This window comes from Nothobranchius furzeri, chromosome 8 (genome assembly GCF_043380555.1).
Source record: "Nothobranchius furzeri strain GRZ-AD chromosome 8, NfurGRZ-RIMD1, whole genome shotgun sequence".
In the NCBI taxonomy this organism is placed as follows: Eukaryota; Metazoa; Chordata; class Actinopteri; order Cyprinodontiformes; family Nothobranchiidae; genus Nothobranchius; species Nothobranchius furzeri.
Genome location: NC_091748.1, coordinates 41,041,116 through 41,066,435, shown reverse-complemented (window position 1 = coordinate 41,066,435; position 25,320 = coordinate 41,041,116). Strand labels below are relative to the sequence as shown.

Below are 25,320 nucleotides of genomic sequence, written 5' to 3'. Positions count from 1 at the left end.
TCTTCACTTTGGCCGGCGTTTTTAAAAAGATCCGTTTTCATGTGAAAAAACTCAGTTTTCGTGTGGATGACGGGCCAAAACGTAGAAAAATATCTACGTTTTGGCAGATCCCCGGCTACGTGTGGACAGGGCCTTAATCAACACATTTTGCAGTGATCTCTGTAGGACAGTACTCAGGGCAAAAAAACCCAGGATTGCTTGGATCAGCACCAGTAAGTCTGCTGCTGCAGAGTGTCAGCAGACGGCAGGATTTGGAGTCTTATTTCCTGATATTTGGACATCTTGCCTCTATTTTCTATCGGAAGCTCATGCAGGTGATAGGTGTAGGAGACTATTTTCATGTTCAGCCTGCATGGAAAACTTAGTAAACAATTATAATCAGAAATAATTATTAAAAAATGTTTTTTTTCAGTGAACCACACCTTTAAAATATTTTTGAGAAAATATTTAACCAATTTTTGATATTGACTCCTTAATGACATTTTTTAGTAATATAATTGTGGTATAACTTGACTCATATCTGTAGTAAAAACACAAACATACATTGAAATGTTTTATTTAGAGTTGAAATAAAATACCTTCAATGTTTATATGGATGAAAAAATGACTTAAAACGGAGATAGTAACAGAGAAGTAACCTCATAAACCCAGGAATGTTTTTTTTCTGTTTCTGTACAATATTAACAATTTAGATTTGTAACAAACGCAGGATCAAATTTAAATTCTGTAATTCACGTGGACACGTCTTTAAGAAGCAGAGTCCTGCTAGGAAGCTCATTAGTTCATAAGGATGTATTAATACAGAAAATAGTATTTTTTTACTTTACAAGGCAAAAGCCTAACAAAGAACGGACAAATATTCACATCTGCCTCCAGAAAAAATCTGTTGGGATCTTTTGTAGATTTAAATGAAGTGGTAGTGAGGTGGACGATGGCTGGAGAGTATATATGTGTGTATTTATACAGATATACAATTACAAACATTTAAAAGAGGATCAGAGTAAAAACCTTCAACCCCAGGTACCAGAAGTAAAGTGTCTCAGTGTAAGTACAGGTGCTACATGTCAAAGAATCGTCAAACAACAACAGATAATGACCTTTTTATGAACCTTTTCCTGTTTTGAACTCGGTTTTTCCCACACTTCTTCTAGTGCTTTTAATCACAGGAACGTTTTCATCAAATTAAAAAACAACAACAAAAAAGGTGTATGTTTATATACAGGCGCAAATGTTTCTGCGCTGGTGGATCTCTTGATTAGTAAATATCTGGCAGCTGGCCGTACTTCCTATCCCAGTATCCACCAGAGAAGAGCCAGTCCTGCGAGCGGGTGTGCGGGTTCTGTCCCTGCTGGAACCACCTGAGAACACAGAGGAGGCACGTCAACACTCGTCGAGCTGCAGAACGTCCAACAAATCAGAGAGAGGACAGGAACTGAGAGAGCTGGAAAAGGTGGATGATCGCTTTAGGAGTCGGCTGATCTGGTTGTGTGCTTTGGGCTAACGTTAACGGGGATTATGGGGAGGAGAAATGGATTTTGGGGGCAGAGACCTGCGGTGTTTGAGTGATTGTGTTTAGAGCCAGGGCGTGGAGCTGTCACGCTGGTGAAGGAGAGAGCGCATCGTTAACGACCGTGAGGCTACCGCCGGTGGTTTTCTGCTTAAAAATGTGACACCGTTACAGATGAGATTCACATTTAAAGCCAAGAAATGTTTCAAAGAAAAAGAAAACACACACTGATCACATCAAACATGTCAAGTGCATCCGTCAAACAGCTCTAACCTCGGGCCCAGCGGAGGGTTCCTTAGCATCAAAGCCAGGAGGCAGCAGAGAAACGAGACAAGTGGAGATAACATGAAGTTAAACTACAGTTATGGGTGGAATAGGGAAAAGGATCACATGACTTGCTTAGCCTTTACATGGAACAGCCTAAGAACTTGCTCACCTCGTCTTCCACTCTTCATCCGACTTGGAGCGGTTTTTACGAGCAGCTCTCTGTTTCTCCTCCAGTCTCTTCTTCTCCTCGCTGGCGAGATCTGGTTGAGACCAAACACAGCTGAGTGTCACTCATCAGTGACACCACCCAGCTTAGGTTATTAACCTACTATCCTTACCGATGTCGCCGTTCTCCATGGCTCTTATGTCCGGTCTGAGCCTGCAGTCGGTTTGGGGAATGACTCCTTCCATCTCCTTACGCAGCTCATTCAGCTGCATCGCGAAACAGGTGAAGCTGTACATCTGTTAGCGAAGCATGAGGTTCGTTAAAACACCAAACTTGTGTTAGGATTAATGACGGACAACAAATCGTGACCTGGGTAGAGTTGGCTGGTCTGGGTGCGATCCTCCACAGCAGCTGGCTGCCAGGAATCACCTCCACAGTGTCTGCAGCCGGGGAGGGAACTTCCTCCTGATCCACACCTGAACCCTGAACACAGCAGAAGCACTTCAGCTCCCAGCAGGACGCTTCAGTAAGAGCACCAGCCCGGCATTATCTCATGAAGTAAAGTGGACAAAATGAGACATGAAACTTTTTACTGAGCTCTAAAATGACTGCCAATGAAAAAACTCAGCAGTTCGGGCCTGCAGGAGGGTTCTGCATAAAGAGCTGAGAGTGGATTTATCCTGTCTCTCTACCTTCATCTCCATCCAACTCCAACTTCAAATCCTGCTGCACTCTGGGGAGTCAAAACTCCCTCTTTTACCTCGCAATTAACTCTACTTTGTTGCAGATTCCCGTCGAGTCATTCATACCCCTTTGCTGGTTTTCCTCTCTTCTCCACTTTTTTTGTCGCTTTTCTTGTGGGCTTCAAAGGCAGCCGGGTCAACAACGTACAGGCACTCGGTCCACTTCCCGTAGAGCGCACACAGTTTCTTTTTGCTGTGGAACACACACACACACACACACACACACACACACACACACACACACGCACGCACACACACACAATGTCCTCAGGCACAAGTACTTGTGATGATTCCGGTTAGCTGCGAGCTTGGACGGATAAAAACCTTCTACCTGACGGTACAAAGCTCTTTTATCTGCAGGAAACATCACGAGATTCCAGCTAAAGAGAAGCCAGAGAGACGGCTTTTGTTCCTCTCTTGTGTTGTTGGCTGCTCCATCTACCGGTTTGCTTGCATATTTAGAGATTTTTTGTGCTTCAGTCATTTCTGTTGAGTGACTGGCTCATGCCTGTCCCCTCTGTTTGACTGTTGCTTTTTGTTGTTTTCTGGTTCTTTGCTGGCTTTCCCACATTGATACACTCGGACTTTTAATTCAGCAGGTTTTGCACCAGTGCACGCATCTGTCATGAACTGTTTTTCCTTTGTAACAACCTGTAAACCACTGCTTCCTCTCAAGGCAAGGAAACATCTCTAGATGCTGAAACATTTTACAGACTTTTGTATGACTCAGAGAACAGATGCAGCAACAGATTTGTCCAGGTTTTCTTTGCTGTCTCACCTAAACGTTTCAACTGGTTTCAACACTCTTGGAAACAACAGCTGCATTCAAAAGTTTGTGGCAACTTATAATGAGCTTCTTACATCCAGTGGTGTCCCCCTCCCCCTCAGGGTGATGTCACTGATCAGCGCCAAAAAGCAGCAACAGTAACATTAAAGGTATACTATGCAACTTTTTCATATTTTAAAATCTTTTTTTAGCCAGAATGTGCTAAAATAACCCTTTACAGGGTTAATGAAATGTCACTCAGACCCCCAATGCCCTCTGTGGCCAGAATATTGCACTTGCAACTTCAGAGTGCCGCTCTGGTGCCTGAAGGACTTAGAAACTAATGAAGGCTGAGGAGACATTTCAACAGTTAGATTAAGGTGTTAAAAAGAAGAATGCAGAGCGAGGAGATACGTTTCATTTTGGTTTGACTAATAAACACTGAGGGTGCTAAAAGCAAGCCCAAACTTCCTAGTATTCCTTTAATAACATTAAAAGATTTATTCTGTCAAAGTACATCATAATTTAGTGTGTTTTTTCACATTTCTGGTAAATGTGTTGGATGCATAGGCCAAAGAATAAAGGTGCAAAGCATTGCACAGCTAGGCTAAACTCCCCCGAGTTACAACAGGGATCAATTTGGTGTACCATCCCAAAATCTTCACTGGCTCCACACTTTTCCCAGGACTGCACCTTAAGCCTGGTTCATGCTCCTCCGTCAGCTCCGCAAGGGACAGACGCACGGATTGACGGAAGCGTTTTGCTCTCATACTTCTCCGCCTCCTGGAGAGTGTTGCAAAGCAATTCCCCGGCAGGACAGCAGAGGGCGTAGCGCTGTTCTGTGGTATCCTGTCATGTATCGGTCCAAGATAGTGTGTTTATGTTGTGTTTTTTGTATATAAGAGACTTTTTAACAGACAAATTTGTCTCTCATCCTCCTCCACCTCTTCATGCGCTCGCCATCTCTAAACCCAGGTTTCCTGTCATTTCCGTCTACAAATAAAACGCTTGCTGCGCATCTTTTCACTCCTCCAGTCACGGGAGAATTAAACGTTCATATTTTTAGAGTTTTTCGCGAGGTATTCTTCAAGCTGCTCCGTGTCTGCCGCTTGTTATCCTCGGCTCTCTTTATGTTTTTGAGGGCGCGGTGTAGACGACAGCAGCGTCCTGACCAATCACAAGCTTGCGTTGTCCGTCTCGACTGACGGATGTTTAGAAAAGAGAGCTCGACTCCGTAAACCCCTAGCGGAGCTCTCCGGTAGGCCGTTGCGTGTCTCCGCACTGACGCAGACGGAGAAGCATGAACCAGGCTTAAGGGATTAAATTGTGTTGCAGTGGTCTCTTTAAAATAGACAGACAGCACCGACTGAATGATCCTTCACTTTTTAAAGCCCTGAAACACACATGAAGCTTAAACGGCTCTAAGCAGCTTATGGAATCAAATCTGTGCTCATATTTCACCGAACGAGGGAATATGATTTGGAAACCGGCCAGCAGAAAAACTGGCAGCAAAAAAATGACTTGTCATTCATTCCATATGATAATGAGCAAAACTCATTTTTCCCTGGCACCTGTGATATCCCAGAATAAGCTGCAACGTGCATGATAAGTATTTCTGTGTGTGTGTGTGTGTGTGTTGGGGGGAGGGGGGGAGGGATTCCTAAATCTCCTAATTTAACAATTTCAGTGGCACACACTTGAGAAGAATAGTCTGCAGGAACATCACACCGCTGTACCTTTTATCAAAGATATAGCCTTCCACTTTGTGCAGCTCCTTTCCAAAAAGTCCACACGGTTTGAAGTTCAGACAGCACTTTTCTCCGGTTCTGCAAAAAAGAACAAACAAAAAGAGAACAGAAGGGTTTCATTCTCAAACTGCTGAGTGCTACAAAATGTCCTTTTTCATGAATAAATCAAAGCTTTAGCATGAGAAAAACTGAAATTAAACTTAATTTTGTAAGTCATAAAAATTTTTAATACACTGCTCACTGGTCTGTCAACTCCCAGAGTAATAGGGATTTTTATTTTAACTAATTAAGTGCTGGTTATTGTTTCAATCTCACAAAAGACGCTGTTGTTTGCTTTCGCCTGAACAAGTCCTGCCTGTTCTTTGTGTTTCTTTAAAAACTGTTGAAATATGCAACAGCCCTCCTGACTTTGTTCTTTGTAACTAAAATTTCAATGTGATGTGGCTTAATGACTAAAAAAATCTGTTCTTAGGAACAAGAACCTGTTTTTCATTTAATCGTGAATCTGTTTATGCAAGAAAGCCCATCAGTCAACATGGTGACCGCCTTCCTGATGAATGAATCGGACTTGTGTGTTAAACTGGTCCAACTTCTGGGACGTCCGGAAGCCAAAGTCTCGTAACGTTTGTCGGGATTTGAGTCTATCCTCAAGCTGGCATCTAACTGGGCTTTTGCGATGACTAGCTGGAGGCAAAACACTTTGAGAACGTTTGCATATTTTTAGTTGGAATTCTGTATGTTTGACACGGTTATAGGTTTGACAAATGATTTGGTCACAGAAAATGAAGATTGTTAAAGAAATAAATTACAGCATATTTTCTTGTTGTAAAATAATCACAAAATGTCTTAAAGGGGACATATTATGACTTTAGGTTATAATAATTCTTTGGTCAAAACATGTACATGAGGTTCTTTGTACTAAATATCTCACATAAAGCAATCTCAGCTGTTTTATTCTTGACAATTTTAGTACCTTCCAGAATGAGCAGTTTCAAGGCTCTGACACTTTAAGAAAACAAGCTGAAGCTGGCCACGCCCACCCATTCAACACTCAGGCTCCGATATCTAGAAGGGGCTCAGAGTGGAGCTGCTGCTCCTCCAGTAGCAGAGGGGTGGTTTTATTTTACTCTCCCATTTGTGACATCACAAATGAGGACTTTTTGAGATGGCACATAATTCCTAAAACCAAACACTGACAGAAAACGAATGGATGGATTTTTCATGGTTGGGGTGTTTATGGAGGCAGTAGAGGCCAACAAAAAATGATGCAAAAGGTGAGTTTTACATACCATGTCCCCTTTAATTGTGTCTCAATTTGGTCTCTCGAGTCATTCCTTGCACTTTCTGACTCATGGAAATTAAATTGAGAAGCATGCTAGAAGCCTGACCCTCACAAGGAATTTGGTCTGGTAAATGTTTTGAACACATTCAAAATTCCAGGGACATAACGGTGCGGGGAAACTTATGAAAAAAATGCAAAGCTCCGTGAAAGTTTCGAGACATTTAGGAAACTCCCTCAAAAATATAATTTACAACTTTTTTGTTAAGTTTGTTCTGTGTTGGTTATTGGTTACAGATGTTAGCAAGAAGGTAAATAACAAATCTCCATTCATCTGTGTTAAGAAAAGAACCAATGTAGCCTCCAGAAATGGTCTGTTTTTCCATCTACATACAGGTCGACCTCTTCAGTATCGGGTCACATGGAGACATAAGTTTTAACTGTGGCTTTAATCTGCAAGAAAGATAACAGTACCTATCTATCTATGTAACTATCTAGAGTTGTATTTTAATATACTGTAAGTAGATCACTTGTTATAATCAGAAGAATAGGTTGTTTTTATCATCAAGGAGTTCATTTAACACTCTGTATTGACCTTGAGACAAGAAAGAGAGAGTTGGGATCGTTTAAGAATTTTATTATAAATTCTACAATCTATCAGGACTAACTCTGTGTTGTTTGGAAATTAATGTGATGTTCGATGTGTGTGTGTGTGTGTGTGTGTGTGTGTGTGTGTGTGTGTGTGTGTGTGTGTGTGTGTTTGGTTCAGACTCCTTAGGCTGACATCATTGAATCTGGTTGTTATGACTACGGACCACGAGGCTTATAAAGTGATGACATGAGCTGCTATTTTGCCGTGTACGTACCCAGTGGGGGCCTCCCAGGTAGATCAGGGAATGCCAGGTCTGAAGACCTCGGATGTGCGCTGGAGCTGGTCGAAACAGCGATCGCAGCGTTTCAAAGCCCGTCTGAAGGGTCGACCCAGGTAACAATCGGCAGCGTCAGCAGGTGCTCTTATTTTGAAAGGATGTCGTCTGGTTGTTAAACGACGAAAATCTCCAACTTCACAGTTCTTAGTTTAAAGAAGAAAACACATCTGGCCAGGCTGTGCTTCTCTTTGGGATGACGGTGAATAGAACTGAAGTCAAAATGGAACTGAGCTTAAAATGGCGTTGCCTTGTTTTATATCTCTGAATTGTTGATAAGTTTTAGTAAAGCGGATTGGACACTTTAAGTCAACAAGCCAGATTCTCTTGCGGCAGCCGAAAGCTCTGATTGGTTGGAACAATGTGTCATGCGTTTCTATGGAGATGAGGGTCAGTCTGTCTGTGCAGTAGTCCTGTTTTCATTAAACACATAAATCATGACATCTTTATTCCACAGATCATTCACTTGATTATTATTGATCAACATCTGTTTCGAATAGCTTTAATCACAAATTAAGTACTTTGATTATTGAAAAGCGTTCTTCTTCTCCTTCTGGCTCTTCTCCTGGAATGTAAACAGTCTGAGGAACACCCGACCTTGGCATTTTCTACACGGGTGTTACTGTGCACAGGGGCAGCTGTGTGGAGCTGAAAATAATGAACTTCATAACCTTACACTGTGCTTGCCCAAGGTCCCTCGCAAGCTCCCCCTTATCAAAGACTGCTTTGCTTCACAGAACAAGACGGATGAACTTTCATAATTAAATCATATAATGAACAAGATAAGTAAATAATCATAGGGTTGAATGAATAATAATGGTTGAAGAATAATAACAATGTTTTGATTAATCTGTGCTTAAATTACTGTGGTTGAAATGAATATTACTATGTTATGATCAGCAAAGTTAGATTTAACAAGTGAATCACTATCTACTGACAGCTCACACTCAGACACGTGACGATGACTAATATCCTGACACATTGCTTTCTGATCCACCAATCAGAACTCCTGTATCTGATGCAAGGTGTGTTTTCTGAGGTTTGTTGGTAAAAACCCTTTTTACATGTCAAATTCTGATTTGTTAGTAAATCAAAACATGACGATCATTAAAACAGAGCTCACTTCACCGTGAGTCAGTTCTAGTTCTTGCGAGTTCTTGAGAAAGCTTCGGACCGGCCATCCGGAGCAAAACCTCTTTCACCCAGAGCATCTTTTGACAAGCTGTCAAAAACCTGTTGCACGCTACAGCTGACCGCAAACGCTTCCTTCAGAATAAAGCTGAACCACCTTCGACTCCTTAAGAGTCCTTCCATAGACGCAAACACTACCTGTTGTGACCTGGAGACATCCCGAGAACAGTTTAGTGGCACTGCGGTTGCTTCTACGGACTTCTGTATCTTTGGGGTCTACGGACTTCCTGGTGTTACGGATCTACCACGGGGGTCTTCCAGCTGGTACGTAGACTCGACAGATTGCGTCTGATGTGGTTTTATAAACCATCAACTTACAGTTTACAGCAGACCAAATTCACTCCCACTCAGAACTCAGTTTCTTCAGATACGAGGGTTCTGATAACCTCACATTCACACATCATCACACCTCACATTCCATCCACTTAGATTCATTCATCCCATAAAGTGTAAATAAACTTCTTACTTTTTATAAACTTGACTCTCTTCTTGAATTAATACGAAGTGTCTTACAATCCCTGAATAAACAAAGAATTCTAAATCTTCTGGTTAAACATTCAAAGATCAATCAGACTGAATTTCCATATTTATATAGAAATTCACATCATGATGGTCAAAGTGTAGTGTAGTACACTGAGCCTTAAAAGCACCCAAAATACATACGTATGCTACTCCTACACCAAATAATGGTTCACAGCTTGTCACCAACAATTACAGCCTTGGGAAAAAACTGGTGTGTGACATTTTTGTAAAGCTTACCAATGTCCTGCTGGGGTGGAGTGGTGTAGTAATCTACAGGATACAGTTGTTTTATAGTTTGGACTTTAAAATCTACCATCGATAAAGACTTTTTAACTCCTTAAAAAAACCAGTGTAGTGTCGACACCCAACAACATGTTTAATGTGAAAAATAGCTTTTTTTAACATTAACAACTAGTTTCCCAAAGACTTTTTAGTTAAAAGTTAGAAAGTGATAAACTGGCTCAAGAGAAGCCAGTTGGGGTGACTCGGGCATCTGGTCAGGATGCTTCCTGGACATTTCCCTGGTGAGGTTTTCCGTGCACGTCCAACTGGGAGGAGACCTAAAGAAGGACCCAGGACACACTGGAGGGACTATTGGGCCATTCCCATTTGTACCTGGTCGGCCCTGCCCGGATAGCTCCAGTCGGCCCAAGCCTGGCCCGGTTGATTCCACACATCCGTATGCAAGGAATGCAGTCAGAGACATTTTCAGCTTCTAGGTTATCGGCATGATAATGCCCATGTGGGCTGATTCGACCCACCAATCAGAGGCTTGCTGTAACGGAAGGTGTGAATTTGCTGTCAGCAAGTGGGTGTGTTGGCCCTGGTCAGCCTGAAGCAGACCACCTCAGAAAGAGGGCTGAAAAACAGTCTTGTTGCACCCTAAAAAGAGGCAGGCCACCAAGATATGTAAGCAAGCTATGCTATCCGGGCCGGGCCGACCAGGTACAGATGGGAATGGCCCATATGTCTCTCAGCGGGCCACGGAACGTCTTGGCATTCCCCTGGAGGAGCTGGTCCAAGTGGCTGCGGAGAAGGAAGTCTGTCCCTGATTAGGCTACTGCCCCTGCGACTTGACCCCGGATAAGTGATAATAAGGGATGGATGGATAAACTGAAGTGCTGTCAATTAGTTGCTTATTTTTTCTTATTTAAAGACATAATTTTTAAGATACTGTCCATTTGCAGTAAAACGATAAGGCTTGGCACTTCCTAAGCACACACTGCCCAATAAGATCCAAAGTTCGAAGAAAACCTTTGAATAATTTTATCTTCAGACCTGTGGTTGATCAGCTCCACGTTTCCATACTGCTCGATCCACAGCTGACCCACAATGATGTTGTGAACACAACATGTAGGATTGGTCCATGTGTAGGCCTCATTATGCCTGAACACAAACAAAACAAACACGATTTTCTATGTTTTCCTAATAAAATAAACTTTGATGCAGCATAATGTTGAAATGCACTTACTTGGGCAACTCCAGCGTTATGGTGCCTTTAGGTTCAGCTTCCACACTTTTCCCCCAGAACTTCAGTTTGGGGTAAATTGATCCATGAAACACAAAGTCTTGCCTCAGGCCCTCAACATGGAAGGCACTGACTGGTGGGTGGTGGCTCACCTGCTCCGATAGGAGCCTGAAGCCCAGATCCTCTCTGGAGAAGAACACGGGACACGGTTGTGCAGGAATTTGCAAACGTTCTGGGAATTTTATCTTTAAGGCATTCAATTCTGAGAAGAGCAAAACGTGGCACTTCAGATAAATGTCCCTAGATCTGTGGTCAGCTATCCTACCTGACCAGTTCGTAGGTTTCTCCTAGCAAAGGGTTGAACGGTTTCCCCGTCCGCTCCCACTGGGAAGCTACAGCGGACACGGCAAACGCAGCCACACACTGCAGAATACACACACACACACACACACGGAGCCCAAGTCAACAGGTTTAACACTGAGGCTAAGCATGAGTCCATTAAACCCCGTCCACAGAGGGGCAGTTTAGTTTGCTCACGCCGACTGAATGAAGAGAAAATGTGTTCTACCTTCATCCTCTCAATAGGATCCGAGGATGCGTTGGCCTGATGAATGAGGTACGTGTGCTCCATGTACTCTGCGAGACGCTGCAGGAAGCTGAGCGGCTCATTGAAAATCACCGGCATTGTAATCTTGGAGAGCTCCTGCAAGAGATACGAGGGGTGGGGGTGGAAACAGCGGTTGAGGTGTCATTATGGAGAGGACAGTGGCACTGAAAAGACCCATGAGAACAAACACTCCACTCAAAACCTGAAGAACAGCTTAAGAAGATCCGATCCTCAAACACACGATAGTAAGACTTAGTTGTTTTTTAACATTCCATACCGGGATTATGGCGCCGCCTCCTCTAATGCACCCACACAATAATTCTACAGTGTCAGTGAACACTACATGTATGTGCTTGCAGCCTGTTCTCGTGTCTCAGCTTCTGTCAGGCTGTACTCGAGTCTTAAACCACATGCTACAGTTTCCATAGCAACACACGAAAACAACTGGTGTAGCTCAGCAGGACTCATATACGTACTTACAATTTACCCCCTGCTGTGACTGTCAGCACGCTGTGAACACTGGCATACAGTGTTACGATGCTTAGACTCCCATCCAGAAAACTGGTTAACAAACGGCAATTAGGTTTAACCACGTCATGAATGTAGTCCCAATGTCACTTTTATCTCAGATTTACGTCCCCAACAGCTTCCAAGGTACATATTTGATCTTTTAGCTGTTAAATGCTCAAATATATATTTATTCAGGCTGCCAGCTTCTGCAAACAGGAATCAGAAACACACACAATGATAACACGCAGCCGTGAGACTCTGTTCATACTGTCTGTTAACCATTTAGCAAACAACTGACAAAGAAGCAAACATGAATTTAATCCTGTTTTGGCTAGATGTTTACAGTTTGTGACCAACAGGTTTTGGAAGAAAAGAACTGTCATTTGACAAGGCACGAGTATTATTTGTATAACATTTTATATAAAATAAAGAAACTCTTGGAAGAGAAAATGCTATTTATTTGTTTGCAGTTTTACTAATTCACTTAAAATGCATTATTTTGTTATGGAAGGGAAGAACAACTACCTCATAGCTAAAACTACAGTGTGATGATAAAATGATGTAACAAATATTAATTTTGTGTTATATGTGTAAAACAAAAAAGGCTGCACAGTGGAACAGTGGTTGGCGCTGTTGCCTTGCTGCAACAAGGTCCCGGGTTCAAATCCTAGCTCAGGGTGTCTCTGCATGGCGTTTGCATGTTCTCCCCGTCTCCATGGGTTCTCTCCGGGTGCTCCGGCTTCCTCCCACAGTTCAAAAACATGACTGTCAGGTTGATTGGTCTCTTTAAATTGTCCTTAGGTGTGTGTGTGTGTGTGTTGCCCTGCGATGGACTGGCAGCCTGTCCAGTTTGTACCCTGCCTGCTTGTCCAAAGATTGCTGGAGATGGGCACCGGCCCCCCGCGACCCCGCGTGGACAAGTGGGTACAGATGATGGATGTGCAGGACAACATTTTGTGTTATGCACTTGATTGTTTTGTTGTGCTCTTCCTAAGTTTAGTTTCCAACTCCTGATTATTTTATCTAATCAGCTTTATTAATCTACATCATCTTTCAACGTTTCCCTGTTAATTGTCTGCTTACCACGGGTCAAACCTCTTCCTCATCTGAGAGGCCTCCTGGTAATAAACTCTCTTCAACTTTCTGTCTGTAGTTTTTCCGATGAGTTTAAATTATTTCTGTGTCATGATTTTTGAATGTTAATTTCTGACCTGATCTCTGTGGTCTTTGGTGTTGAGCAGAGAAGAAAGGGCCTGCTGTTGCTGAAACAACCTCACAGCAACGTGGAGATAAAATGGACCACCATGCATTGTGGCAGAGATATTCAGCTCCGGTCCTGGAGGGCTGCTATCCAGCACGTTTTAGTTTTAACTCTACAGGCCCTTCGCAAAAAATTTGCATATTGTGATAAAGTTCATTATTGTCTGTAATGTACTGATAAACATTAGACTTTCATATATATTAGATTCATTACACACAACTGAAGTAGTTCAAGCCTTTTATTGTTTCTAATACTGATGATTGTGGCGTACAGCTCATGATAACCCAAAACTCCTATCTCAAAAAATTAGCATATTTCATCCGACCAATAAAAGAAAAGTGTTTTTAATACAAAAAAGTCAACCTTCAAATAATTATGTTCAGTTATGCACTCAATACTTGGTCGGGAATCCTTTTGCAGAAATGACTGCTTCAGTGCGGCGTGGCATGGAGGCCCAGGATGCTTCGATAGCAGCCTTAAGCTCATCCAGAGTGTTGGGTCTGGCGTCTCTCAACTTTCTCTTCACAATATCCCACAGGTTCTCTACGGGGTTCAGGTCAGGAGAGTTGGCAGGCCAGTTGAGCACAGTAATACCATGGTCAGTAAATCATTTAGCAGTGGTTTTGGCACTGCGAGCAGGTGCCAGGTCGTGCTGAAAAATGAAATCTTCATCTCCATAAAGCTTTTCAGCAGATGGAAGCATGAAGTGCTCCAAAATCTCCTGATAGCTAGCTGCATTGACCCTGCCCTTGATGAAACACAGTGGACCAACACCAGCAGCTGGCATGGCACCCCAGACCATCACTGACTGTGGGTACTTGACACTGGACTTCAGGCATGTTGGCATTTCCCTCTGCCCAGTCTTCCTCCAGACTCTGGCACCTTGATTTCCGAATGACATGCAAAATTTGCTTTCATCTGACAAAAGTACATTGGACCACTGAGCAACAGTCCAGTGCTGCTTCTCTGTAGCCCAGGTCAGGCGCTTCTGTCGCCGTTTCTGGTTCAAAAGTGGCTTGACCTGGGGAATGCGGCACCTGTAGCCCATTTCCTGCACACGCCTGTACACGGTGGCTCTGGGTGCTTCTACTCCAGACTCAGTCCACTGCCTCCGCAGGTCCCCCAAGGTCTGAAATCGGTCCTTCTCCACAGTCTTCCTCAGGGTCCGGCCACCTCTTCTCGTTGTGCAGCGTTTTCTGCCACACTTTTTCCTTCCAACTGAGGTGCCTTGATACAGCACTCTGGGAACAGCCTATTTGTTCAGAAATGTCTTTCTGTGTCTTACCCTCTTGCTTGAGGGTGTCAATGATGGCCTTCTGGACAGCAGTCAGGTCGGCAGTCTTACCCATGATTGCGGTTTTGAGTAATGAACCAGGCTGGGAGTTTTTAAAAGCCTCAGGAGTCTTTTGCAGGTGTTTAGAGTTAATTAGTTGATTCAGATGATTAGGTTAATAGCTCGTTTAGAGAACCTCTTCATGATATGCTAATTTTTTGAGACAGGAATTTTGGGTTTTCATGAGCTGTACGCCAAAATCATCAATATTAGAAACAATAAAAGGCTTGAACTACTTCAGCTGTGTGTAATGGTAAATGGTAAATGGACTGTATTTGATATAGCGCTTTCTAGAGTCCTGGAACCCCTCAAGGCGTTTTACAACACAACCAGTCATTCACCCATTCACACACACATTCACACACTGGTGGGGATGAGCTACGATGTAGCCACAGCTGCCCTGGGGCGTGGATGGAGGCTGTAGGAGAGGCAGGAGAGTGTCGCGAACAGAACTCAGAAGACCCGTGAAGACGCCAACACAGTAAAAATAGATAAAAAAGTCTTTATTTGTAGCAGAGTTACCAGGAGGGCGAGGCTGGAGACAGAGTCGGTAGGCAGGCTAAGGTCAAAATGGCAGGCAGAATACAAGGCAGGGGTCAGGCAAAGAACGAGGTCCGGAGGCAGAGATCAGGCAGGGTGAAACGCTGGAGAATTACTGGCAGGGCTGTAATAATCTGGCAGGGAACTGGTGGTTTACTGGTGAATATATAGTAGGGGAAGCAGGTGTGTGAGATGAAGCTGATTGTGGTAGTCAGGGAAACAGGGCTTGGCTGGGGCTTAATGATGAGATCAGGTGTGCTGCATGAAGGTGATGAGGTGCTGACTGGGTTTGCTATGGAAAACAGGCTTGGCTGGAGCTTGGTGAAGGGACCAGGTGAGCTGAATGAAGGTTGAATGAGGAGGCAGAGGAGGGTGAAGGACGGGAGTCATGACAGAGCGACAATGCTGCTGATGGTGTTAAACAGCACCTTGGGGTTCCCTTTGCTCTGGGACGCCGGTGGAGAAATAGGAAACCCTAGCGTCTCTGACTGCAGAGTTAAAGGATGTCAGAAGATCCTTTAGGTGCAGCAGATGGACGTGGAGATGGGTTTCCTTCCACAGACGCTCAATTTTTCTGCAATGAATCTAATATATATGAAAGTCGAATGTTTATCAGTACATTACACAGAATAATGAACTTTATCACAATATGCAAAATTTTTGAGAAGGACCTGTATTTCAACAGGTGATTAACAGGCTTCAGCAGAGCCTGATGAGCTGCTGCACAGGTTATTCAACCAATGAATCAAGTGCGTTGGAGCAGAGAAACCAATAAAATGTGCCCTCCAGGCCTGGAATTGAATACCCCTGCATTATGGGATGGCATCCTGAAGATACACAGGCACTGTGTTAATGGATGGTTAGGTAGAGCTTTATAATGGGGTTACTATTTGAATGGAGATTTTAATTGCGTCACTTACAGCCTAAAGATAAAGTGTGTGTGTGTGTGTGTGTGTGTGTGTGTGTGTGTGTGTTTTATAAAACACTGAATGGATTTAAATGAAACTCTCAGAAAGTAATTGTTAAATCTGCAATTGTTTACCTTCCTGAATCAATCAAACCCAAGATGCTCCCACAACTAATCAACAGCAGACACCAAAAATGCCTACAGGTCTGTCATTTCTAGCCCATAAATGTAATTTTCCACATTACGTTACGTTGTTTTTTCTCCAAGATTTGACCTAAACAGTTATAACACGAGATTCTGATGTAAAACTGGCTTCAAATCCAATTGCTTCATGCATTCCTTCAAGAAATAACAAGTCCTCAGATTTTTGAGTTTAATGTCTCTAAAATTTCCACCTAACCTGTGCCATAATCCTATTTTCTGACATTTATTTGAAAACTTCCCTGTGTAATCGAATACTAAAGGCCATTCATCGTTTCTGGAGCTTTAAAATTTCTGGAGCAGAAAAGAGGAATTGATCCCACAGTTCTTGAAAATGTTAAGTTCACAACATGATGGCAGCTTAATCACCAAATGCATCCAGATTTCACGTACAACCGGCAAGAATGAAACCCCAACAAAAGATGCAGACTGAGCACCACTCTCACCATGCCGATGCAGTTCCTCAGGATGCTCCAAATGCTGAAGTCGTTTCTTGAAAACATCGGTGCCGGTAAGCTCATCCTGAAATAACACATAATTATACCTTATGTCATCTGGAAGGTGAGCATAATGGAATCATTTTGTGCAGGAGCTCTAAATAAAAGCTTCAGACACCTAACAGCTGCAGGTGGCACTTCAAGGCAATGCAGTCAGAAAAAAATCAGTGAGGCACGAAAAGTGTTCAGCAGGTTTGGAATAACCGGTCAGCTTGAAATGACGAGGTACACTGTAGTGCAAAAGTCAGGGAAAAGGATAGGTGAGCAGCATAACTAATTTAAAATACACCCAAATCACATGACCCAAAAGCTGCAGAGGGATCAGCAAACATGGGATCGTGCAGCCAACTGATTGTTGCATTACACCGTGACCTTATCAATATTTAACAGAGCGACACAGAGCTTAGTCTGTTCAATGCAAGCCTTTCACATGCATTGACCAGGCAGGCCCTCACTCTAAATTATTCACACTAGCAGGTGGAAAGACCTGAGGGAGGACAGGAGAAATAAACGATCTCCGAAAGAAGCAAAACAGGGTCTTTGTAGAGGGGTTTCATCCCTAAACTTGAGTGAAAAGACTTCTCTAACTGGGTGTGTGTCAATTTACAAAGCTCTACAAACACACAGCACTGCTGACCTATGCGTTGTTATCCCGTTGGGTTGAGTCTCATCCCTGTCTCCATGGCGATCCTCCTGCAACATGCTGCTGGCGGGGCTGCTGGAAGGGCTGCTTAGCATGACAGACCCTTCGTCTTCCTCCTCGTCCTCTTCAAAGGAATGGCTGGCCACCGTCTCAAAGCCGCTCAGGGAGAGCTCAGAGCCTGATTCTGACAGGGACCAACACACGAGATAATGAACCGCGTTCGCAGGACGGACAGAGAGGCTGATTACACGAGCCGCTGAAGTGCAGGAAGAACGCGCCTTTCATTAAAAGAGAACGAGAATAAAAAACTAAGTCTGACTGACACCCGTGTAGTGGTAGAGTAGTAGAAGAACTCTGGCCACGCTCTTTAAAGAACCGCTTGATGTTAAACAGCTTCTCTTTATTTGTATTTAAATTACTCGCGCTGCTTAAAAAGTTCTTTACATTTAGTTTCTGTCAAACACACAAAAGAGAACGAGCTCAAACTTTACAAACTACTACGAGCTGCACCCCCGTGGTCTCAACAGATAAATAATACTGTAAACTGCTTTACAAAACAAGATGTCCTTTCAGTTTTTGACAATGCGATTGATATCACCGGCTTCAGATTTTATATTTTACATTTATGAAACAAAAAAGTGGGATCTCCTTTTGACCTGTGCTGTGAGAATAATCAGCCTAAATGGTTTCATGTCACTCTAGAAGATGAAAACTTGTTAAAGGTTATTTGGGTGTGGTGGTGTTAAAAGTCGAGGAAGAGTCTTTTTCATTGATTTTAATATTAGACTGATTTAATAAGTAATATTCATTTTAGCAGCTTAAAACTCTTATTTTTATGCAGAAATACAACAAAGCTGTTTAAACTTGTCTGTAAACTCAAAATAAAGTTTTCTTTGTATTTTGTAAACATTTGAGACAATAACAGTGTAGGACATTAAAATACGTACATTTTATTAGCTTATTAGTTCAGTGAAGTTCAGCGTGTGTAGCTGCAGAATAAACGGCTCTAGCTCGACCACAACTGTAAAGAAGTCTGTCGTTTTATTGCTTTTTCATGGGTTAGAATCACAATGAAGCTACTTCCATGCTGCTGAGTAAAAAAACGCATCACTGATGCATCTAAAGCCAGCCAGGCGAGCGGTGGAGGTGTAACACCTCGTCATAGATGGTGGAAGAAACTCCAACAGAATGCATCACAACAAGGTGCCAAACGTAAACCAAACAGCACGAACGAGGGATGAAAACATTAGATTTCATTCACACAGAAATTAGAATGAATGTAATGTTTAAGCAAAACGACTGCAGTCATCATCAGGCAGTTTAGTGGTAACCATCTTTAAACCCCCAGTGACAGTTACTCATCCCTGTTTTCTTACGATTCCTGGATTTAAATGAATATGCTCTAGATTAGCGAAGGGAAAACCTTCGTGGAGATCCATCTTGGTGCTTCCTTACTGATGCATCCATGCACATTGCTTTCCATCTACCATTTTATTACACATCTGCACAGAATTCAGTCGCACCATTTATTAAACTAATAACCACTTCCGTTTTGTAGCCACCTTTAAAAAAACTCATGAAGAACCAGATCTGTAAGAACAAACACCGAGTTTGAAGGAGCAACAAACATACCAAAGGACTCGATCGGCAGGAAAAAGTTTCCCAGTGTCCTACGGGTGAACGAGAGTGCACCAAGTTTGTCACAGAATCTCCTTCGAGTCCCATGAGTGTTTGAGAACTTGTCAACTCACCAGACACAGCGTCGTAAAACTCATCCTCGCTAAGGGCGCTCCGCGACGACGATCCCTTGACGACGGATTGCTCAAGTTTATGGTGCTCCGTGGCGAGCGTCTGCAACGCTTCCGAGAGGATCTTATTCTTCTCAAACTCGTGCTCCAATTTCAGACAGCACACCTGAGCTCAACACACACACACACACACACACACACACACACACACACACACACACACACACACACACACACACAGGAGAACATACTAATCACCCACAGATAGGCAAACAAACCCGAATTTCCTTCTGAGCATTTAATGAATGTGGCGTTCTCATAGCGACCAGGATCTTGCTCCAGGGCCTGCCTGCAAACACATTTTCACAGCTACCAAACTGAATCTGAGGGCCGTGGCTCTGAGAACGATCAGCCTGTGAACTGACTGATCATCTTTTCTTTACCGGACCCACAGAGAGAGGTTGAGAGACGGGCCATGTTGTCCTGTGTTGAAGGATGGCCGCCTCAGAGACGCAGTCTCGTATGTCCTGCTGGAGAACATGATTCCTGTGCAGGAGAAGGGGTCAAATGACGGCTGATGGGCTTTGAATAAACTGTTAGCTAGAGCTTCTTTTTGCACAAAATCTTAAGTGTTTGGATCCTAATTTTAATCTGCAGCTTTATGGAATAAAACCCACCTCCCTGCTGCTACTGACAGCAATGTAATTAAGTTGGAGATCACAGTCAGAGACAGAAATATCACTCACACATCAAGAGGGATACATCAAGTTCATGGAGCAGCTCCTGTCTGCTGACCGGACCGGGCCGGGCCGGACCTCAGCAGGGGCAGCACTGAAACAAAGAGCTGCAGGAGATGGAAGTGATTCTGAGCTGCTGGTTTTACAGCAGGAGAATGAGTGCCTCTCTGCCTCATTTAGACTCTACGCCACATTCTTCAGCTCCACCCATTGATACCAACTCTATTCAACTCTGATTCTGCAAGTCTTTTATAGTACAGTGTGCAGCTGGAGATCGCAGTTCAAAAGGCTGCACAGCTGAGCGATCAAGGCCTGGAATACAGGTGTAAACACTGACGGCTGAGCAGAGCATTCAGACCGTTTCTGGCAGCCGCTCTGCTCCTTCCAGGCTTTCTGTGTCAATCCCAAAGGAGTCCAACTGTCTTGTTTCAGAGAGTCTTTTCCCCTCCTGACTTCAACATTCTGACTTTGGCTTCCAACAAATCTTTTCATGTTTTTATTACAGCAACAGCCAGTTGGGATGATAGGCATTCGAGATCTGAATGTGTGCATTATCGTATAAAAAGCAGGTAAACACAGAGCTACACATTCAACAGCAGCAGTGCATCTAAAGCAGCAGCTCGAGTACAACACGCAATCAGAGCGGCGTCAACAGCAACTACTTCTCATTCCGCTGGGGTGCTCCGATGAAAATGTACTTGGGAAGGCGCCGGAAATGATCTCATCTGGCAGGGAGACATGATGCAGGCTTTAAGGATCTGAGAATCTTCACTTCTAGAGTATTACAGACACAACGTGCAAAACTGGGGACATTTTCATTATAAAGGGGTTAAAAACTTTTATTTCACGACTGAATGGTTCAAATTCACCTCTAACAGAGATTTAATCTCATCCAATTCGTAGTGGATAATCTTGAATCTGCTGCTTCTGATTTAATTTCTACGTATCTGGGTTCACATCCGTATTGTTTTCTAAAGAAAACACGCACGCACGCACGCACGCACGCACACACACATACACACACACACACACACACCTTTGTTGCTGTGCAGAGAAGCAACAGTGAGCGTGTGGAGAATGTCTTGTGACTGGCAGGACAATAGCATCTGCTGCCAGCTGTTCTGTCACATTGTTCATGGAGGGACATTCCTCGGTGTTGCAAATACACTTCTGAAACAAACCGGCTGGATGATGTGATTTCATCTTAAAAAACTTTCTTGTATGACCTCAAAAGCATGAGCCTGCAGCAAATGGCTCTCATGCATGATAATGCTGATGGTAGTCTAGAAAAGTTAAACAGAATCTGGTGTATGAATAAATCCAACACCAGGAGCCTCAGGAGGGTTTAATCAGGCCTTCAAGTCGCAAAGGAAGCTAAGAACTGTAACCTGCTGACAGTAGAACGGGATGAATTCAGAGTGAAAGGTTGAGATTAGGAATATTCCAATATGTGAAGACAAAAAGGGGAGCAGTGTCTTAGCCTGCTATGGCTGCACAGATTCAAGGATTATATCAGTTTCTTTGATTATTTCTGACCACTTAGATGGTTTAGATCAGGAGTCACCAGCCTTAGAGAAGCTGAGAGCTCAAAGAGCCGTATGAAGGGCTACCAGGCTGATACAATACTGACCTTTAAACTGGAATAGATCAGAGTTAAACAAAACATCATGCACAATAAAAATCTTTTACTGTTTAGAAAGAAAACTGTAGTCTTTATTATATATAATATAATATATATCTCTATATATTATATTTTATATATATATATATATATATATCACATATATAATATATATACAATATATATATTATATATAATATATTATATATATATATGATATATTATATATATATATATATTATATATATTATATATAACATATATATTATATATAATATATATGTTATATATATTATATAATATATATATATATATATATATATATATTATATATTATATATATATATATATATTATATATATATATCATATATATGATATATTATATATATATAATATATAATATTCAATTCAATTCAATTAAATTCAAAAATACTTTATTAATCCCAGAGGGAAATTAATTGCTGTAGTAGCTCAGACTAATAATATTAATCAAGTCATCAAAGAGTTGTTGTATATTACAATGGCTGTTGGCAGGAAGGATCTCCAGTAGCGGTCAGTGTTGCAGCCAAACTGAAGAAGCCTCTGACTGAAGACACTCTTCCGTTGTCGGACAGTCTAGTGAAGAGAACGCTCAGGGTTGTCCATCATTTTCTTGATTCTCTGGAGAATCCGTCTTTGCATTATCTCCTCCAGAGGTTCCACACTATATTATATATATAATATATATATAATATATATATATTATATATATATTATATTATATATATTATATATATTATATATTATATATAATATATATATATATATATATTATATATATAATATATATATAATATATAATATATATTATATATTATATATATATATTATATAATATATATATATATATATTATATATTATATTATATATATAATATATATAATATATATTATATATATTATATATAATATAATATATATAATATAATATATATTATATATATGATATATTATATATAATATATATATATATATATTATATAATATATATATATAATATATAATATATATTATATATTATATATATATTATATATATAATATATATATATATATATATATTATATATAATATATAATATATATAATATATATAATATAATATATATTATATATATGATATATTATATATAATATATATATATATATATTATATATACGACAGAGAATCAGTTTGGTTTTAAAGGTAAACGTAGTACTGACTTGTGTATCTACGCTTTAAAAGAAACTGTAAGCAAATACACGAGGCATAATACTTCTGCTTTTATGTGTTTTTTAGACGCCTCTAAGGCCTTTGACAGAGTCAATCATCAGAAATTATTCATCAAGCTACAAAACAGAGGGGTCCCTTCATACCTAGTTAGGATTTAGCACTTCTGGTACTCTCATCAACTGATGCAGGTAAAGTGGGGGACAGAAGTGTCTGAACCTTTCTCCGTATCGAATGGAGTCAGACAAGGCGGGATTCTGTCACCTGTCCTTTTTAACCTGTACCTCGACGAGCTGTCTGTCACTCTGAATGCTAGTAAGACTGGATGCCTGGTGGGTGACCGCCTTGTAAATCATTTAATATATGCAGATGACCTAGTCCTCATGTCTCCCTACAGCGCAGGCCTGCAGCAGCTGCTCAGGGCATGTGCTAAGTACGGTGAGCAATTTGACATCCTGTTAACCCTAAAAAGAGTGTGGTTATGATTGCTGCTACTAAAGGGGACCTGAAGCTTAATTTTCCATCTTTTAACTTAACAAATCAGGTCCTGGAAGTGGTAAGCAAAGTAAAATACTTGGGGCACATTTTAAGAAGTGACCTCTGTGATGACGAGGACATTAAGAGGCAGTGTGGTAAGCTGAACATGCAGGCTAACACTCTGGCACGTAACTTTGGCATGTGCTCAGATCCTGTTAAAGTGTCCCTCTTTCGTTCCTTTTGTACTCCTCTCTATACCGCCCACTTGTGGTGCAACTATAGTAGTAATGAAGAAGCTTCACGTGGCTTATCAGGATGCTTTTAGAATCCTCATGAAGCTCCCTAGATGGACCTCTGCTAGTCACATGTTTGTTGTGAGTAACATCCCTACTTTTCATGCACTTCCGAGGCTCTTCGTGTATAAAATCATCTGCCGACTGAGTTTGTCAGCTAACGCGGTTGTTAGAGCTCTGTCATCTTTAACTTACAGCGACATGAGGTACTCCTCAGTCCTTTTTAAACATTGGAACAACTGCCTATATGGGTTGTAATTAGAATGCGTTTTTACTATGATTTTATTCTTGTTATGGACATTTCCCATGTCTGAAATAAAGTTTGAATGAATGAATTTTAGACAACGTTATTTTTATCCTGAAAGCTTCAGCCACAGTTCAGTTAGCACGCTAACCAACTGGTTGCCAAAGTTTGGGTCTTGTCCCTGTTATGGATCACGAAACACCAAGTAATGGTCCTGAGAGCATCTCCAGAACTCATAGTAAATGTAAAAATCATCGCTAATGGCATTTCTTTCTCATAATTATCACATTTGACACAAATGAAATAATTTAACCAACAGCTGTTGAGACTGTTCCTGTTCCTGGTTAAGTATTTCATAAACAGTGTTCGTATAATCGTCATTAAATGCTACCAACAGTGGGACGCCACGGCATCGGTTATTTTCTGGGTCACACGTTTGGAAACCACTGCTCTAAACAACTAAAGTCTTTTTTCTAAATAAACTGATTAATAAAATCACAAAAAGGCAGTCCAGAGAAAATCTCCACACGTCAAATATAATGTAAAAATGGTTGACAATGGCCCTTATTCTTTATCATTGTTATTAGAAACAATAACCCCCCCCCAGCAAAACTAAACAACCAGCAAAGACAGCCTCCAACAGAAATAAAGCAGGATTTCTCTCTTCACCCCGAGCACGACCACACAGCCGTCTCTCTTTCCTCCCCCAGGGTATCTGCAGGTTTAAGAGAGCCAAATTTAAGACTTTTTAAGACCTTTTTTAAGGCCACTTTGACCAAATTTAAGCTATTTTTTTAAATTTAATTTAAGCTATAATTTCCAGCTATTGCCTGGAACCGGTGCTAGCCACGTCGCAAACGTGGGATTGACCATCCAGTTACCATTAAACCTGCACTTCCCCATGGCGCAAGCTCCCACTAGCTTAACCAGCTAATGTGCTCATCTAAAAGTAGCCCCCTTTCACAACCAACTGAATGTATACAGTTCCACTTACGCCAACACCGTACACAAAAACGCTGAACACTAACTAAAAATTCACAAAAATTTTATAGAAATAAAAATATCTTGTTTATTGGGTCTTTGGTCATTTAAGACATTTGGAAACTGCATTTAAGGATTATTTGTCATTTTTAAGGATTTTTAAGGCCTTAAATTTGGAAAAGCTAATTTAAGACTTTTTAAGACTTTTTAAGGACCCGCGGATACCCTGTCCCCCTAACAAAGGAGCGCCAACACACCTGGCTGATGTCTCTCACCTGATTGTAGCATTTGTGATTCTGCCGCAGCCAGAAGTCCCACATTCACATGAGATGAACAAGTGAAGTTAAGTGAGTCAACACCGCTGATTTCCTTGCTGCTAATGCGATTTCACAACATGTTGCCTTCAAAATGGCATCAACCAAACCAACATGAGCCAGAAATCTCAAAGTCACTCAGAATGTGGAGTTTGGGGAAAGCTCCTGAACCGAATACCTGACCTGGACCTTTTCATGTCCACCACCGTGTTTTGTCCGCCAGTCGTCTCACATGTTGCTACTCGCTGTGCAGGACAACACGCGTCCTTTATCTTCCTGTGGTGGGTGTAATATATGCACTCCGTCCCACTATTATAATCAAAACTATTGAATCACACGCACTAGAAATGGCGTCTCAGTTTGTAATTACTGCACTCCTCTGAGCTCATTTCTGAAGAAGGTGTGAACTGTTTTGACATGTTCTCATGAAGCACATGATGTGCTTCCATCTCATCCTTACGATAAACACCACATTATACCAGAGGGATCATAAATAAGAAGAATTCTGTTGATTACAGCATTCAAGACTCTTTTTTTCATATTCAAGGGTCGGTCTGCAAAAACCACAAAGAAA

The 25,320-nt window shown here is 41.6% G+C and overlaps 1 protein-coding gene across 4 annotated transcripts in view; it reads right to left on the bottom strand.

Moving 5' to 3' along the window:
• Positions 1-540: 540 nt before the first annotated feature.
• The window catches only part of osbpl1a (oxysterol binding protein-like 1A), a 53,861-nt gene continuing 29,081 nt past the window's right edge, over positions 541-25,320 (bottom strand). For 2 of the 4 annotated variants that reach the window (XM_054730037.2, XM_070554037.1), the window contains exons 16-29: positions 18,834-18,996; positions 17,077-17,266; positions 16,389-16,464; positions 11,152-11,286; positions 10,909-11,006; positions 10,587-10,769; positions 10,394-10,501; positions 5,186-5,275; positions 2,750-2,876; positions 2,310-2,423; positions 2,113-2,236; positions 1,944-2,034; positions 1,781-1,801; positions 541-1,358 (exon numbers count right to left, since the gene is read on the bottom strand). In XM_054730037.2, the coding sequence (XP_054586012.1) occupies positions 1,256-1,358; positions 1,781-1,801; positions 1,944-2,034; positions 2,113-2,236; positions 2,310-2,423; positions 2,750-2,876; positions 5,186-5,275; positions 10,394-10,501; positions 10,587-10,769; positions 10,909-11,006; positions 11,152-11,286; positions 16,389-16,464; positions 17,077-17,266; positions 18,834-18,996 (1,623 nt within the window). In that variant the 3' untranslated portion in view covers positions 541-1,255. The other 2 variants (XM_054730040.2, XM_054730039.2) reach the window with 2 other exon arrangements.